General features: G+C 39.5%; 1 protein-coding gene across 4 annotated transcripts in view; it reads right to left on the bottom strand.

Moving 5' to 3' along the window:
• Nucleotides 1-11,370: 11,370 nt before the first annotated feature.
• The window catches only part of RNF182 (ring finger protein 182), a 29,371-nt gene continuing 23,591 nt past the window's right edge, over nucleotides 11,371-17,150 (bottom strand). For all 4 annotated transcript variants that reach the window (XM_050310234.1, XM_050310243.1, XM_050310261.1 and 1 more), the window contains one exon: nucleotides 11,371-13,427. In XM_050310234.1, the coding sequence (XP_050166191.1) occupies nucleotides 12,488-13,225 (738 nt within the window). In that variant the 5' untranslated portion in view covers nucleotides 13,226-13,427 and the 3' untranslated portion in view covers nucleotides 11,371-12,487. The remainder of the gene's footprint in view (nucleotides 13,428-17,150) is intronic.

Below are 17,150 nucleotides of genomic sequence, written 5' to 3'. Positions count from 1 at the left end.
GCCAATAGGAAATTTCTTTTACTGCTGTTTTACTGAAACAATTGGTTATTAAATGAATCTTAGGTGGTTCAGAGGCATGCAACTCCTATACGTTTTTTCGATCAGATTTTTCCATTTATGCTTTTATCTTCACCTTGGAATTTTCCCTTTACCATAACAAATATGGAATTTTTCAATCATTCAGGGACAAAATCATGCTAGGACCACTGGGTAGCCCTGCATCTACCTTCAAGCATACAAGTGACTTAATCAGGGGAACCACAGAGAGCTGACTAGTCACTTATTCCCTGCTCCTACCCACTCCACCTTGAAAAATGTAAGCATACATACCTTTTTTTCCTCTTCTTCTTAATATTTCTTCTATCCTTTCTGAATTTTTGAAGAGGATCACTGATAGGTCTGAGACAGCTTAAGCAGGATCTTTAGCCTGGCAAAAAACTCATCTGACATGCCTGACTGTAAAGCTTCCAAGCTAAGGAGTGACCGTCTCACTTTTTCTTGTCCCATTTTACCTGTCACTGGCATTAATTTTACAAGCCATTTGCTCGCAGACAGGCTTTCCTTAAGGAAGAATGATGCACAAAACGTCTTTCTGGAAGACTGATGCATAAAGAGTCTTGCCAGAAGACTTTTCAGTTAAGGATGGGGCTTAAGTTTACATTAGCCTCCACCTCCCGGTTTTGCCTCCCCACCATGCAGCCATCCTTGCATCCACATATCACTGTTCCTGTGGGGACTCTGGGGACCCCTACTCCCGCTCCCCACTTTGGTTCCCCACAGATGCTGTCCTCCTCTTTCCAAGGAGGAAAGTGCTGGAGCAACAGCATTCCCATTACCCTGTTTGCTCTGCCTGGGTTTAGAAACCAACACTGACCAGCGTGAGAGGAGGTTTGAGGGAGTTTTTCCATGTAGTCTGGAGGTGTGCTCACAAGGAAGAGTAGTGCTTGCAGCACAGGCCACTGGGACAGCCATCTGCAGAGATGACAGGGGATGCATACCTCACTCTTCTCACTATACCATGTCCAGAAACCTGATTTTTTTTTTCTCCAGAAAATTTTTTTTTTCAGATAAATTTCCCCCAATTCCACACAACCTTAAACAAATGTAAAATTTACACACTAACGTTTGGGCATTGCAAGCGTTTGTGCCACATACCACCTCAACATTTTTAACTGATTGCAATCCACACTGTTCAAATTGCAAGCATCTACCATCCCTCCACTGAAGAGGATCATCAAGGAAATATCAACCTAGAGAAGTAAATAAGCACCAAATTATTTTCACTCTGTGACAGTGCTCTGCAAGCAGGGAAAGGCAAAGTCTAAATTAACTGTGTCAAGTATTATGTTTGAATTAGTAGGTCAGGTCTAAGTATAGCGTGTCATGTAGGGATTTGGGCTCGATGCCTTGCACAGAACAGAAGGAAACACAGAAAAGCAACACAAGAAGTCAGATGGAGGGAGCAGAACACGGCTGCAATGTTTCCTTAAGACACCCAGCAGCAAGGCGGGCAGGGGTGGCACAGGGAGCTGGGAGAGGACAGGGAAGGAGAACTATGAGGCTGGCATCTGGAACAGGAGGAGCTGTGTGCTTAGTGTCAGGTGTGTACAGGTCATGTGGGAAAGGATGGGATGAGGTGCTGGCATTGCCAGTGCCTGAGTGCAACTGCACATTTACTTGTTGTGCAGCGTGGAAGAAGATAAAGCTGAGCACAGCACTGCAGCAGGGACAATACTTCACACAACATGAGCCACCTGTACCAGGTAAACACACGCAATGCTGGGAATGAAATGCACCATTTCTCTTCATGTTAATGGGAACAAGGGCTTCTTCCCTTGCTTCTGCGTAAAAAGCACACCCTGTGATACCCACAAGGCTCTTCCTTCCAATTCTCCCTTTGAAGCCAGCTCAGTTTGCTCTGTAGGATTTCCCAGAGGAGTCTTGGCACCACATGGTGTATGTCCTTGGTCAAGGAGACAATCATGATTCATGTTTCAGACAAGCAGGAGCAGCTGGCAGGTAACATCTTTCAGGAAGCATCTCTAAATGTCGTCATTGTTCCAGGCCTGGGAGACACAGTCTTCCCAGTCCTCCTCACCCGGTTGCCATAGGGACATACAAGCAGGTGATATTGAGGTACGTTTCACTGCTACTACCAGAGGCTCAGTCCCAGGTCAAACAGCAATGGCTCCAACAAAACTAACCATCAAATAATTTGCCTTTCGAACAATGTATCAATGGCAAGAGGAATGGGTTTGTATCCCTTTGCAATGCATAAGCAGTTCCTGATATTTTCTGTGTTTTAGGAGGGGGAGAGCTGGCTCTTAGCTCTAACATATCAAGAATATGAGTCTAAGCTTCATTTATTTTCCTCTTTGGAGTTCCAGCAATGCTGGCTAAGTGTTAAAAGTTCAGCAGTTTGAATATTTAACAAGGCAGCCTATTTTCACATTATTTATTTATTTATTTACTGCTTTTATCAATACTGTTCAGTAAGGAAACCAGGAACTTCTGAGCGAAGATCACATTCTCTCTCATTTGTTAATGTCCTGCACTTGATTTCCTAAACCCGTGCATCAGGTTGTGTCAGGAAAAAACAGGGCAAATGTCTGACATTCTGCAGTGGTAAAAATAAAGCCAAAAAGACACTTCATGTCTGAATTTGCCATGGAACAAAATAAATGCTCAAATTTTAATTTGAGCTTTTTATTTCTACACTAGAAAGAGGGATAGCTAGTACACCACCTTCTTTTTCCAAGGATGGTCTACTCTCAGCTAAGATTAGCCCACAACCCAGGATCCAAACATCTGCAAGCTCAGACTCTGGATATCAGAAAGGTTATCAGTTATGGGCTATCCTTCAATTTAACAGAGAGAAAAGGAAGCAAATCGTGGCAAGTGATGTTTTGCAGTTTAAAAAATAGAGAAGCACTGCATGAGTTTTATATCTAACCAACACTAAAACAGAGCCTCATCCATTCAAAATGCAAATTACATCAGTGGCCACATACTGGATAATGTGAATAAGTCTTCCTATTCTGTCCACTACTACTAAGATCACATACTATATCCCTGGGATTTGTGCTCCTATATGGTCTAGCTGTACCTGAAGCCAGAGGAGTAACACAACATACTTACTCCCTGTAGTCCTGCTAAAAGAGGGAATAATTCTTGCCAGGGGAGCATGTGTTTGCCGAGCAGTTGCATTTCCCTGTGCACATGTGTGTGCAAATCACTTTTCCATCTCCCGTGACCAGAGTCTACTGAGACCTCTCTGATAACATGAGGGACAGCCTGCAGTTTGCAGCTTTCAAAAGCAGCAAACACTAGTGGACTCAGGTTTTAGAGATGCCTGTACTAAGGGGTTCCAGGCAAGAACAGTCTTCTTTAAACCAGAAATCAGCCCTGTGTTTTTAATAACAGTCAGTTGGCAAGGTCAGAAAATGTAGAAATCCAATGCAAAATACATGCTCCAAAGTACTTTCTGGCTGCTACCTGGAATGCTCCCTCATACATGCTCCTGTCATTTTATCTTAAAAATACATGGCTGAGTGATCATCTAGAAATCTGCCTAGCTTCCATTTAAGTTTTTTGCAATCTTCCTTTACACAAAATACTTTATATTATCATGCAGTAAACAGAAATAATTTGTCTTACTGCGTTAAAACACTGTGGAATATACTCACCGTCACATACTAACCTTCAGTCTATTTTTTAAAATTCCAATGAGTAACAGGAATGAAATCTGAAAGACTCAGGCGTTAAGAAATATGCTTATCATGACAAATCTTTACTGAAAAATTAAATTTTTATTGAGTCAAACAATTGCTTTTACATTAGTACTTCATTATTTCAGATAGGAATAGTTATACTTTTGCCATTTGCTACCACATTATAGTTTCCTTGTCTGCAAGATTATATTTCATTGTTCCACTCCTGAAATAAAAACAAACAAAAAGAAGACCCCACACTGTGACTTTTCTTCATAAATCTAAAAAAGACAGCTACAAAAGGCAAAGTTATAGCAGCCAAACTCCTCTCATAAAACTCATGTTATATTTGGTAAGCCTCAAGCTGACCTGGAATTTAAAACCAGTGGATTTTTGGTGACAAAGAATAAAGTAAAGCAATATATGATTAGATCTTCTGGTTTGTTTGTTGGTTTGTTTTTTTTTCCAGTTTGTTGGACCAAGAATTTTACACTGCAATGTGTCCATGATTCACTTGAACATACACAGGTATTTTTCATATTCTACCTGTCTTTGTGCATATTTCTACAATCTCGTCTTGTCAAGTTATATACAGTTATTTGTCCTCTCTGCCCAAGCTCTATTGTGTGATCAAGCCTCTTTCTCCACTTTGTAATTTTTTTTAAAAACTCTTTTTCTTCCCCCTAACTTTCAGAACCTACTTCTGAAATTTCATTAACTACTTGCATGATTCATACAGCCTCACTGACCTGGTTTTATTAGTTTGCTTCATTACCAAAACAAACAAAAAAGTTATCAGAGATTTGCAGCTGATCCTGGAAGGGTCAAAAAAAGTTTCAGCCACAGAATTTTATTCTTCACTGAGAGAAAATGAGCCTTATCCAGTTTTAATGCAATAATAATGTTTTCTTGGAGTCACTCCGTTTTTCTAACCAAAACAGGAACAAAGGTGGAACAGTGATGTCCTCCAGAGGCTGCAAGGAGCCTTCCATGGGGCTCAGGACAAGCAAGCTGCTGAGGCTCCTGCTTGCGTCTGGTAAGGCAGACAACTGAAGGCAGAAACTCCCAACTTCTGCCCTACCTGTATGGCAATATGAAGGACCAAATGTAATCATCTTACCCTCTAAACAGCATTATTATTGTTATTATTATTGTTTATTTTATCTGACAGCATCTCCTCTTCTTGGAATGAAGAAAAGAGAACATGAAAAAGGCCACAGGTCTTGAGGAAATAAAAGATTAAGTACAAGACATTTTAGAAAAAAGTATTCTTGCAATAAAAAGGCTGTAGTTTGGGATGGTTGCAGCAAGTGGGTGAGGTAGGCACACTACTATGGCAGAGAGAGAAGGCATTTTACAGCACTTGCTGATGAGTAGCTGCTCAGTCCAGGAATATCAGGCCATGTGCTTAATACAGCCAAAATCTGTACAGTCTATGCCAAGATTAAATTACATATTCTCCTGAAATCTACTGTCTCCTGCACCCATGTGAACTGGACAATTTAAGCAGAAAGATTAGAATGCACAGTATAAATACATGTTAGTAAGTTTATCAATACACATCCATACAATGTATGATACATAAACTAACAAAAATCAAGTGTAATACCTCAGATGTGCTGTCAGGAACAATATCAATGACAAAGTGATTTCCACAGTCATGGGAGTACAGATTTCTTACATGGTCACATGATTTTTTAACAAATTACACTAATTAGAACCTATTTCTGAGTGCTTCGTCCCACCTTAAAGTAAAAAAGAAGCAGCAGCAGAAAAGGTTCAGGCAGGTGCAATGGCTGGTGTTGAGTACAGAAAGCCTCTTGCCTAAGGAAAGATCAAATAGACTTGGATCTTCGGCTTGGACAAGAGACAGCCAAGGAGAAGTATGAGGGATAAATATATGTTGTTATATATTTCTAAAGATAGATGAAGTTGTAAGGGATGTAGAAGAAACAATATGCCATCACATCTCAGAACTGCTTTTCCTATTGGAAAAAGTAGGGGACATATAACAAGTGTCTTACTAGTTTTCAAGACAAAGCAGACCTTTTCCACAAAGTATATAATTAAATGGTGAAAATCTGTGCTGTGGGAATTTTTAGATGCCAAGACTATAAACGGGTTAAAAACAACACTTAAAATAATTGACAGAAATCCATAGGCAAGAATCAAACCCACAGATAAACACACCCTCCATCTCAAGAGATCTCTAAACTGCAGATTGCTGTAAATTAGGAGGTATATGAAAGCTCACCATCCATGTGGGCTGCTCATGTACTTTTTTACATTCACCCACTACGGCTCTTAGATTAGAGGGATCCAGCGGACCCTCCATCTGACCCAGGGTCAGCATTAAGCATAGTATCACTTTTTTAAAGTAAGTGTCTTGCAATAATGTATAAAATCCATTTGTCCACCTAGGATTTCCTTAGTCACACTGCTCCTTCTTGTCCTTTGAAACAGGCAGAGGATTATCTAATATGTTGTAATTAAATCAGAAATGCACAGTTTCTGTTGTCAAGACATGAGTCACTTTTTCATGCACAGATCTGATTCCATTGACGCAGTTGCAAAGGCATCTTTTCAAACTCTTTACCGCTGGACTGAATTTTTTTCTGAGCTAAGCTGTCAGCAAAAACTGCTCAGCAGTGAGTGGCAATCAATTCAGCCTTGTCTCTCAACAAGTTAAGAGTTTTGACATAGTGCTGTTCTCACATAGAGGCTTGCTTATGAAAATGACATTTAAATGCTTTTTTTAAAAGCATACTTTTATAAAATCATCCACTTTTAGAAAGAAAATGTCTAAAGAAGTAGGCTGTTTGCCTCAGCACCTCTTGAAATTTCAGTAATATTGCCATGCATGCACTTGAGAAGACGCATTTCTTCAGTTTGACTTGACATTTTTCACTCCCTAATGTAGAAAGCAGTGTGAGCCAGGACTTGCCAGGAAATATGTCTACTGGTACGTGGCACACCATCTCAGTGAAGTATTAGCTGTTCAGCAACTGGTTGCTTATCCTTTGTGTTACTTGAACAACAAGGATTATGAACTCTTCAGCTACAGTATGAAACACATAAATATGATACATTTCCCAGATCTCATAAAAGTTAAAATGGTGGGTAGAGAATAAAGGGATTACATTATGCAAAAGAAAAAATTGGAATCAGTATGAAGGAAACATTTCCTAACAAAGAAGCCTATTAAATGGTTGAAAAGTCCCTTGTGGGAAGAGGTGGAGGCCTCATCACTTGACGTATTTAAAAACAGACTAGACAAAGCATTCATCTCTACAGGGACAGAGGAAATGGATAAAATTACTTATTAGCCTTTTTTCTACCCATCTCTGGTATCTATGATTTAATACATTTTTTAAAATGCAAACCACATTACACAAGTAAAAGGCTGAAAAACAATAAAATAGTTTTTAATTGTAATGAAACTTGATTTGAAATTAAATTTATGCTAGCAATTCAGACTGCAAGATGACTTCTCTTTGTTTAAGGTCTAGCACTGAAAGCTTTGCTACTGGCACACGCATCTCTAAAAAGATGAGTTACCATCCCCAGACTGGGGATATGTTCTTTGTGCCAGAACTCTTTATAAACTATGATGGTTCAACTTTTGACAAGGGTAGCTGACGTAAAAGGCAGAATGGTGCTTTACAGAAAAGCCGTGGAGTACGGGGTTTGTGCCTAAGGTCTGGCAGACTTACCAACTCCTCAGGAATCTCCAGCACTAAATATTTACTGATGTCACTCAAAGCATAATATCTAATCTGCTAGCATGAAAATAAAAATAGACTCTCAGAACAGTCTCTTTCTATCACTTTGACTATATTAAAATTATTTTAAAATTTTCAGGGTTTTTCCCACTTTTTTTTTAAATCCTTGAAGGCACTGCTCTATTTAAAATAAAGTGCACTGTCTTGCTTTGTAGAAATATGAAAAAATATGGAAAAAAACCAACCCTGACAAACCTAAGGATAGTCAAAATGACCCTATTTAAGAGTGTAACACTGTGGACCTTTCACTTCACCCACCATCCACATAGGAAGATGAAATCATGATGTAGAACTCCTGAAGAAGAAATCACAATGCACAACTGAAGTGAACTGTCCCAGAGGTAATGCTGGGGTGGGTGTTGAATCATGGTGGTCCTCAGGCCTCCCACTAGTTTTGAACCAGCCGAGACTAGGCAGGATGTGGCCACATGTTTTCCTTGCCTTGACATCAAAACTATTTTAACAATGTGCTGCCATTTCCCCTCTGCACCCTGTTCAGTCTTGCATCCTGGGTGCAATTTACCATCTTTTCAGTATTAGTCTTGTTGTGCTAGACTGGGCTGAAAAGTCAGTGTAGCAGAAAATATTACTTCATTTCATAATACTGTTTACCCCCAATTCAATGTAGCCTTGTTCCAGCAGAGGGGGCAGAAAAGTAAGGGGAATAGTGAATTTAATCTATCCCTAGAACCAGATAGAATTAGGAAAAACAATGGTCCGGTACCCGAATCACAAGGACCTCCCTCAGAAATATCATCCACCTTCCTGTGAACCTCCTCAGTTCCTTTTCCTCTGATTGAAGTGATGTGTGGTCATTTAGCTGGAAAGCTGTGTTTTCCTGTACTGTGCTTGTCTATTTGGCTGTGTGCTGCTGGACTTATCTGTACCTTCAGGTAATAAAGTTCATTCGGAACAGTGTCTATCCTTGGATACATCGTAAAATGCTGGCAACTCTGAAGTTTGCAGGTGGTGTTATCAGGAAGAGCATTTGCCTAGTTTAAACAACTCCCTCCTGAGGAGAAGAGGAGGGGCAGACAGGCTGGAACAGGCTCCCCGGGGAAGTGGACACAGTACCAAGCCTGACAGAGTTCAAGAAGCATTTGGGTGATACTCTCGGGCACATGCCATGACTCTTGGGGATGGTCTTGTGCAGGGATAGGAGTTGGACTTAATGATCCTTGTGGGTCTTTTCCAACTCAACATATTCTGTGATCCTGTGAAGCGTTTTATATTAGCATGTAGAGTTTTGCGGGCATATAATTGATAGAGTACAACAAACGCCCAATGCAACTAAATCAAATACATCAACCCTTATTTTGGGAGTATGCCCAAATCTAAGGATGTTTTTAAATTAGAATAAAGTTCAATACTTTCCCATTTGGAAAGTAAAAATATTCAACTGTAATTTTAATTACCAAATGAATTTTAAACCCCAGAAGAGTCAGTTTGAAAAACAATAAAATGTTTGCAGTAGCTCTACCCCAAAATCCTTATTTAAAACACAGTCCCTTTGTCCAGGCACAGACCCCTCTCTGCTTTCCACAGCTTCTCAGCCACAGCACAACCCCAACCCCACATCCTATTTATGAACCCGCAGGCTTTGCATTCCACTCTCTAGAGCAGTGCCTTCAAGGATTTAAGAGTAACCAACTCTCTGTTAATTGTCCTTTGGGCTCTGGACTCAGGCCACACTGGCAGAGCTTCATCCCTCGCTGAGTCCTGCTCAGAGAATGGTCCAGCTCAGAGCATCCTTCCTATGTTGTGCCTAGCAACTACTACTGCATCATCCTGCCCCAGCCCTCAGGGGATATCACTATATCACACTGTAAATGAGCAGTTGGTGAGGATACAATCTGCATCCATAGGATAAGCAGGAATTAAAAAAAAAAAATCTCATTTGGACAAAATTAATCCTGTAGTAATGAATTTATAATACTTTTTAACCAGTTGAGTCATAAGTCTGGGCATAGCAGGAATAAATCCCGCTGAAAGGGAATTGCCTTGGTGTGCAGGTAGTATTTCACAACCACAGGAGCCATTACTTTCCAGGAATAGAAAAACAGTCAGAGAGGGAGAAGGAAAAGCAGGCAGGCAAGTATGCCAGACTTGATTTTAGCCCCATTTACATGGATTTCATCAGAGTTATTCCACTGCAGAGGACACAAGAGCTTTCAGTTCTAAGTCTTAAGGATGGTAGAGAATAAAAATAAGAGAAGAGTAATATCTGAAGTTCCTCTAGGCTCACAGCAAATATCTTTTCCACAAATAATTGAGATTAACCTCCCAGCAATTCTTAATGGCCATATTGTAAGTGACATAGGTATTTTATGACACCAAAGCTGTAATAATGTGCTCTGGGTGAGCGGCAGAATAGCTATACAATCACTATGTTTTTGCACGCTTGCATTTTTGAGTGGGTTAGTATTGCAGCACAGCCTAAAACAGCAGTATAAATTTAATGGGCTGGCAGTCTTAAAAATAGGGAAGTATAATAACAGCTGTATTTATTTTTGCTGTGATATGTAACTGGTACCACTGTATCAGCCCAATCTTGCTGAGATTAGGTTCTCCTTTAAAACAGAAAAGAAAATACCTGGTACTGGAGCTAAGATAAACCTAGTCAGATGAAAATCAAATCAGAAAGACAACAGGTAGCACTGTAGAACATGTGCAAAGGTAATACATATACATCACACATTTGCAAAACCTACTTCCTCTATCAGTCAGCCCTTTATTAGAGACATTTGTATGCAGACAAATTGAACAAATCCTAAAACATGTAAATCCCTAACACTACAAATACATCTTTTTCCCAAAGTTATGAAGTACTATAAAACCACATAGGTTTCTTTTTTTTTTTACTTTTTGACATGGTTGTTGTTGGATATTTAAAATTTATGAGTTCATAGATGAGTCAAACCTCGCAGTATACCAGAACTGGAGATGATACCTCTTCTAACTACATGTGCTTTACCACAAACATTAAAAACAATTACTTAGGAATAGTTATTTCTAGGAATTCTGAAAATATTTTAGTTATAATTATTGTCATTACAGAAAAGTCTGAAACATTTCCTTTAATCATTCAATACACAGCTCCATAACCCCATACACTTGAAAACTATAATTTTGCTATAAGTTTTCTTCTTACATATGTGTCTATATGTACATACACGCACATATATACGCACTATTAGAAAATGAGTGTCAAGAAAAGCAGGACCTTTACATTTCCATATTTTTCTCTATATTTGCAATAGGAATATAACTGTAGATAGCACTTTTGCCATCTACAAAAATTGGACCAACTCAACTTCAAATCCTCTTGACAGACACAGCAACCACCTGGGCTCTGCTTTTCCCACTGTCATTTTTCATTCTTACCAAAGTCTGTTTGCTCTAAGAGTATATTGTTAGGCCATACATTCATTTTTGTTAGGCCATACATTCAGTTTTCATGCAACAAACCCCTCTCCCTTTTACACAACCCTGAAATGACTGAATCTTGTGTCTAAAACCAGGCTTGCACTGCTCAACTCCTCAGCTTGTTCTCTGCTGTGCACAGGAAAATCAGTTTGCAGTTGTGGCATTGACTAGACCTAGTTATACACATAAACATTAAATATTACTTATTTTTGTGCTCTTCCAGTAGTTCAAAAAGTAGCCTAAACCATGCAACATACAAGCACGCCTTACAGGGCCTGGGTCTATTTGTGGAATGATACCAGTAATTCCTCTGAGCTTCACTAATCAAGGCATTCTAATTGCCACATCTAGAGTGCCATCAACTCACAATGGTGACAGAGGGAGTTCAGAATATTAAACATTTTGAAGAACTATGCCTTAAACAGAAACCCTCCCAAAGTCATAGTATCTCCTTTGCTCATTCTGTGAACTCAGAAAGAAAAAAAAAGTGAACGAAAAACCAGTTAACCATTTTAGAACTTTTCTCCAATTTGTATTAGCGATTAAAGATCCATTTCTTAATGGCTGGGAACAAAAGTCTGTCTTGAGATATGAAGTCACATAAGCCAAATTCTCCAGCATAACTACCGCAGAGTACATGTGCATAAGGTTGTTCATTTGTTAGGAGGACTAGTGGCTTGGAAACGTGTGTGGTGGTGGAAATGCTGGAAGGGAGGGTAAGTACAACGTATCTAGAGAAGTCTGCAGAGCTCTGAACTCTCAAAGGGAAGCCTTAAGGTATATGTACACTGAAATAAGCGCACCTGAAGAACAGCAAATGTGTGGCTGGGTCTCTGGAAGTACTCACTATCAGGAATATTTTGCAGTGAGATGCAATTGTGTGATAAGAAAAATGGGCTTCTCTTTGGGGAAAGTGTTCTGGAGACATGTTTTTAGCATGGTAAAAAAAAAAAGATTCCTCATTTTGCAGAATATGACGAGACTATAATCATTGGCCTCCTACACGTATTTTTGCTATAACAAGAACTAAAAAAAGCAACGGTATCTTGTCTTATTCTTCATATAACATTAACTAACAAAGTGATTTAATTTGTTATAAGTAAAAATGGACGATAAACAACAGATATCCCAAAACATGAGATGCTTTGGGTGAAGACATGTAGTACTTGGACCTGGAAGGTGCCTGTTACAATTATTTCTTTCCACAATTATCCAGGGTGGATCCCACAGCCTGGACTGACTTGATGAAGCCAATAGAAAGCAAAGGGCTACTCATTTAAACAGTGGCAGCAGCAGGCTGCACCAAGTTTGGCAATTTTGCTTTATCCCTTTCTAAAACTTGGCCTTTTAAAATCAACATGTAAATTTTATTTCCAATTTTTAGCTCAAGAAAAGCTCGGTGTGGGAGGAACCAATTTCAGTAGAAAAAAAAAAAAAGGACCATATAGCTAGGGCTACTGCTTCCATTTAGTGGGATGGACAACAATAAGAATAAATAAGAATACAAAGACAGGATAAATTAACTATGCTACACATCTGGTAACACATCTTATTTTACTGTATTTGTTATCAAGATGACATGCAGTCTAGAACTTCATGGCAAACACACTGGCAAAAGCCATAAATCATGAGAATAACAAGGCTCGAAGGAACAAGGCTTACAAAGACAACCCCAAGGGTAACTTTCTTAGATACCAGTAAATAAATCCCTAAAGGCAAGGAACTAAAGTACAGTAAACCTAGCAACCACACTAGCACCCGAATTGAGGTCTGGAAGAGCAAGGATGTGCAGTTCCACACTGTCCAGTTGTGGGACACAGTTGCAACAGAGTCAAAACTTGTAGGCCTGTAAAATTCTACTACAGGGGTTGAGTTCAGAGTCTGGGGACTTTCTCTTTGTACTTCCATGATTGTTATAACCAGGCAATTAGAAGAGGTGTGAGAAGGGCTAACCAGGGATGCCAGCCTTTTGGGAGTCAGCAACAGTTCTGTTGGGTTGTCTGGTAGGCACTTCTTTCCCTTTCCCCCACAAGCTAAATTTAGAAGGATGTTGTTGTCATCAGGAAGACTACTAACCTCATCATCTGGCAGGCACGTTTCAAACCTGCAAAACGGGCACACTATGACTCCTTGTGGGGAATCACCGAAGTCTATGATCTTGCAAAGGCATTTGGCACATACTCTGTGACAACACTCCAGCACTTTTGGTTTTCTCTGTCGCAAGTTATAGCGGTTGTAACATATCTTGCACTCAAGCTCATCTGAGGTCTGGGTCTCCACGGACTCCTCTGGTAGCTGGGTGGTCATTTCTTCAGATGGTTTTCGGGCTTGCGGAAAGAGAAGTCAAGGGATGAAGAGGTCACTCAGTCTTAAAACTTTTTCCTATCACACATCTCAAACAGGAAAAAAGGAGATGACATCATTGAAAAGCATCAGTAGGCATCATCCATTTTCAGCTTCTGCTAAAAACTGTGCGCTGCGTGTCCTTTAGTCTGAGCCAGGCATCCATCTGAAAAAAACAAAGTGGAAGGTAAAGGAAAAAGCAAGAAAAGAAAAGGGAAGGGAAAAGGAAAAGGGAAAGGGAGAAAGAGAGGGACAAGGCAAGGGAGAGGGAGAGACAAAGGAACAGCTTTAGCAGGTGAAATATACAAGTTCTAATTTTTACAAGATCAGCTTCCTTTGCTAGAAGTACCTCTAAGGTAATTTTTTCCTGTGGCATATGGGGCCTATATAACAGTCACGCTGATAAAACGGCATCATGCTGCACAGATTTGTTTTAGACTTGTAGCTCTGACTGGCTCAGCCCATGAATTTCTCAGCAGAAGATGCAATCTAATCACTGATCTGTGACAGTTTGTTTAAATTCTGGTTTCCTAAGGAAATGAGACCCGACCCCTGGAGCTTTTGGTCTTTCCTGGTAACTTGTGAACCCGCTGACCAATTTCAAACAAATCAGCAGAGGGGCCACAGTATTGAAGATAATTATGTTTCTAAAAGGAAATGAACACTGGAGATTGGTTGGAGGAGAGATATTTGTGATAACTACCATTTATCCTGGAGGGTAATGGCCAGCCAGCAAACCCCTCTCTCTGCTCTGAACAGGCAGCATACTACCTATTGCTAAGCCAGAGAGGAGTACAACCTAGGGGGAAACTGGTGATATTCTGGGGAAATAAAGAGTTTGGGGGAGTGGAGTAGGTGTGAAAGAGGGCTAGGGTTATTGCAAAGAATTATGTGGGGACCTAGGTCAAATTTGGAAAAGATCAGGCTTTATGAATTTTTCTGCTTGTGGAACAGTTCATTTTCTCCACCCAGCTGCAGGACACATGATTACAAAAAGGAGTGTTCTTTAGCTTGCAACAAATGTCTCCTTGGATATGTGGCTGCTAGGGTGAAAGCTAACGTGTCTCTCAAGGGCATTTGCCAGATGCACTGGTTTTCAAGTGTTTCATGACTGTGACAGCTGTTTCACACCTCAGCTGAGGAAAGGGCTGTGGCACACTTGGTGGTGCTGCACTCCCACTCTGCGCAGCAGTTTTGCCACCAGACCCATCAGCTTCCCTTAAACAAATATCTTATTTTGTAACCATGCATTTTCATGACTTCGGGAAGCAGTTCTTGTACTATAAACAAGAAATTAAGCAGGACTATGTACTCTGGGTATCAAAAATCACCAGCAGTTGGAAAAGCAGCTCTATCTGACAGAAGACAAAAACTTGTTCCAAATTCAGGCATATCAAGAAAAGGGGGCAGCATTGCATTTTGCAGGCTTTCAAACTCTGCCTTCACTGCTAGAGTAGCAAGGAACTTGCCACAGTCAAATGATGGGGTCAGCACTTGTGTCCGGCTGCCTTTTGCATTATCAGTAAATATCAGGCACACTGAATATGAAAAAGTGGCCTCTTTCACTAAACTTATTTCTTGACTGTGCATTTCAGTAAATGTTTGATTGCTTTACCTTTTGCTTGGTAAGTTTTTACTCACTCCTAGCATTCAGATCTTCGTCCTTTTTTTTTGAGGTCAAGGCAGGAAGCAACTCTTTTAAGCAATGTGATCCTTCCGTCAATACATTTTACCTGTCAACCATCAGGTACACTAAAGTCTCTTTCATGGGCCTCTTCTTCTTATTGTGCTTTAAGTATTTTCCCTTTTCTCTCTTAACTTTCTGTAAAACCATCAGAGGACGGAAAGACATAACAGAGAAGGATATATAACTTCTATAAGCAACATAATTTCTAAAACTCATCCCCTGGATTTTAAAACAAAGATGTAAACATCAGACAATGCAGTAATGAAAAAACATGACAGCATAGTGAACAAATCCCACATATTTCTGTACGAATTGTTACAGACATGGCCCCCTCTCCATTCAATTATCTCAATAACTCTTTTCTTGCCTCTTCCAAATTATTTCTTTAGTGGCCTAAAAGTTTTCATCTCTGCCTGACTGTTGTTTTTATTATTTGTACTGTGACTGTATTTCTGGTGTGTTCCATTAGGCAAGGCAAACACAGGGCCATTCACAGTTTTCAAAGTATACAGGCTAAACATCTTCTAAGACACAAAAAGAACATCTTCTACAGAACTTATAACCTATCTTTTATCCTTTGTTACACTGTATGCTTCTCAGTTAATTTCTACTCCTCTTTTTATTTCATTCCAAATATCATCTTCTAGATGACTTTTAGGTAGATATAAATGTCATGAGATGCTAACTTTCCAAAGGATGAAGAAACCACAAAATGGACCAAAAAAAGTGAAATGCCAGCCTACAGGAAGGCAAAGCACTCCTGAAAAATTAAGAAGCTAAATAAAAAAGCGATGGTTTTGAACTTGTACATCTTGACTATCATTTATCTTCAATACCTGAGGTGAATTAGGATTATTAACAAACTAAGGCTGGCAAACATTGTCCTATGATATAAGACTAGACTCATGATAAACCAAAAACCTTCCAGAAAACGGTTTTTTTTTCTGCTTCTCATGGAAAATTATGACCTTTCTCTGAAAACTCCCAACTCGAAAAATCTTTGTATTTTAGTGTTTATCTTTCTAACGAATATGATCAGTCTGCTTTCCAACCAATTCTATTTGGACATGGATCACTTCTCTCTGAATCAGCTTTCAAACTGAATATGTTTTCCTGTATGGCTCCTATAAGTGCCAAAATTTAGCACTGAAACAAGGAATAGCAAGTCCCTGGGACTAGCAATGTCCCAGATGCTAAACTGGGATTACTAGCTCCACGTCCAGAGCACAATGATCCTCCTACTGTAGTTTCTGTCATGAGTTAGTCTACAAATTATTTTCAGACATTTTTTCTTTAATGGACTGTACAAGATGCTTCACAGAGTCTCTACAAAGCATATCCATCAATAATAAAACATCATTGATTATTTTTTCTTTGGCTAACTTCAGATGTTGGATTTCTCCTTATGTGTTCTAGTATGAACACTGCTTACTACTATCCGTTATTTATACATCTTTTCCTTTGAAAATCAAAATTTAATCACCAGTTCCTATTGATGCTCTTCATACATTTTTTACCTTCTCAGCTCTGTGGTAGTTTTAGATGCTTTCTCTGACTTTTTTGCTTTTCTGATTTCTTACAGAATTTTTTTATTTTTCCTTCTCTACACCCACTTTCCTGCTCCTTTTTTTTTTTCTCTGCTGGGAACTGACACCTTTTTGAACTTAAATAATGCTGCCCTTACATTAAATACACCACATACACTAAAAAGTTCTCTGATCCAGATCTGAGGATTTTATAGAAATCTGACTTCAAATTATTCCTATTTCTTGAGGAAATGAAATGCTTCTTGAGAAATATGGCCAGCTACTTCTTCAAGCAAATTCTACTCCATGTGAAAGCTTTTCTAGCTTGTCTTCTGCATGCCTCCCAGGTGGGTATTCACTGGAAGCAGGCAGAATAAGGAATTAAAGAATGGAATAGCTTAACTGCTACCCCTCTGAACCCTGTTCCCTCACCAAAAAGGTGACAATTCACATACTTCTGCTTGCTGTGTGTTGAAAGCAATACTACACAGAAAAAAAAAAAAGTGATTGTGTCTGTATGTTCATGTTTTGTCCTCCTCTTCAAGACACATTTTTTATAATGCCATGAGAAGGTATGTCCCTATTACATGCTCCAATACTCCATTAATATTTGGGCTATATTAAATACTGGACTACAACTTGCATGTAGTTGCAACTGACCTTGACATCCAGCGGG

The sequence above is a fragment of the Myiozetetes cayanensis genome, unplaced genomic scaffold (genome assembly GCF_022539395.1).
Source record: "Myiozetetes cayanensis isolate MyiCay16 unplaced genomic scaffold, myiCay2020 scf1, whole genome shotgun sequence".
NCBI lineage: Eukaryota > Metazoa > Chordata > Aves > Passeriformes > Tyrannidae > Myiozetetes > Myiozetetes cayanensis.
The sequence above is the reverse complement of the archived record's forward strand: the minus strand, read 5'-3'. Positions and strand labels throughout refer to the sequence as shown.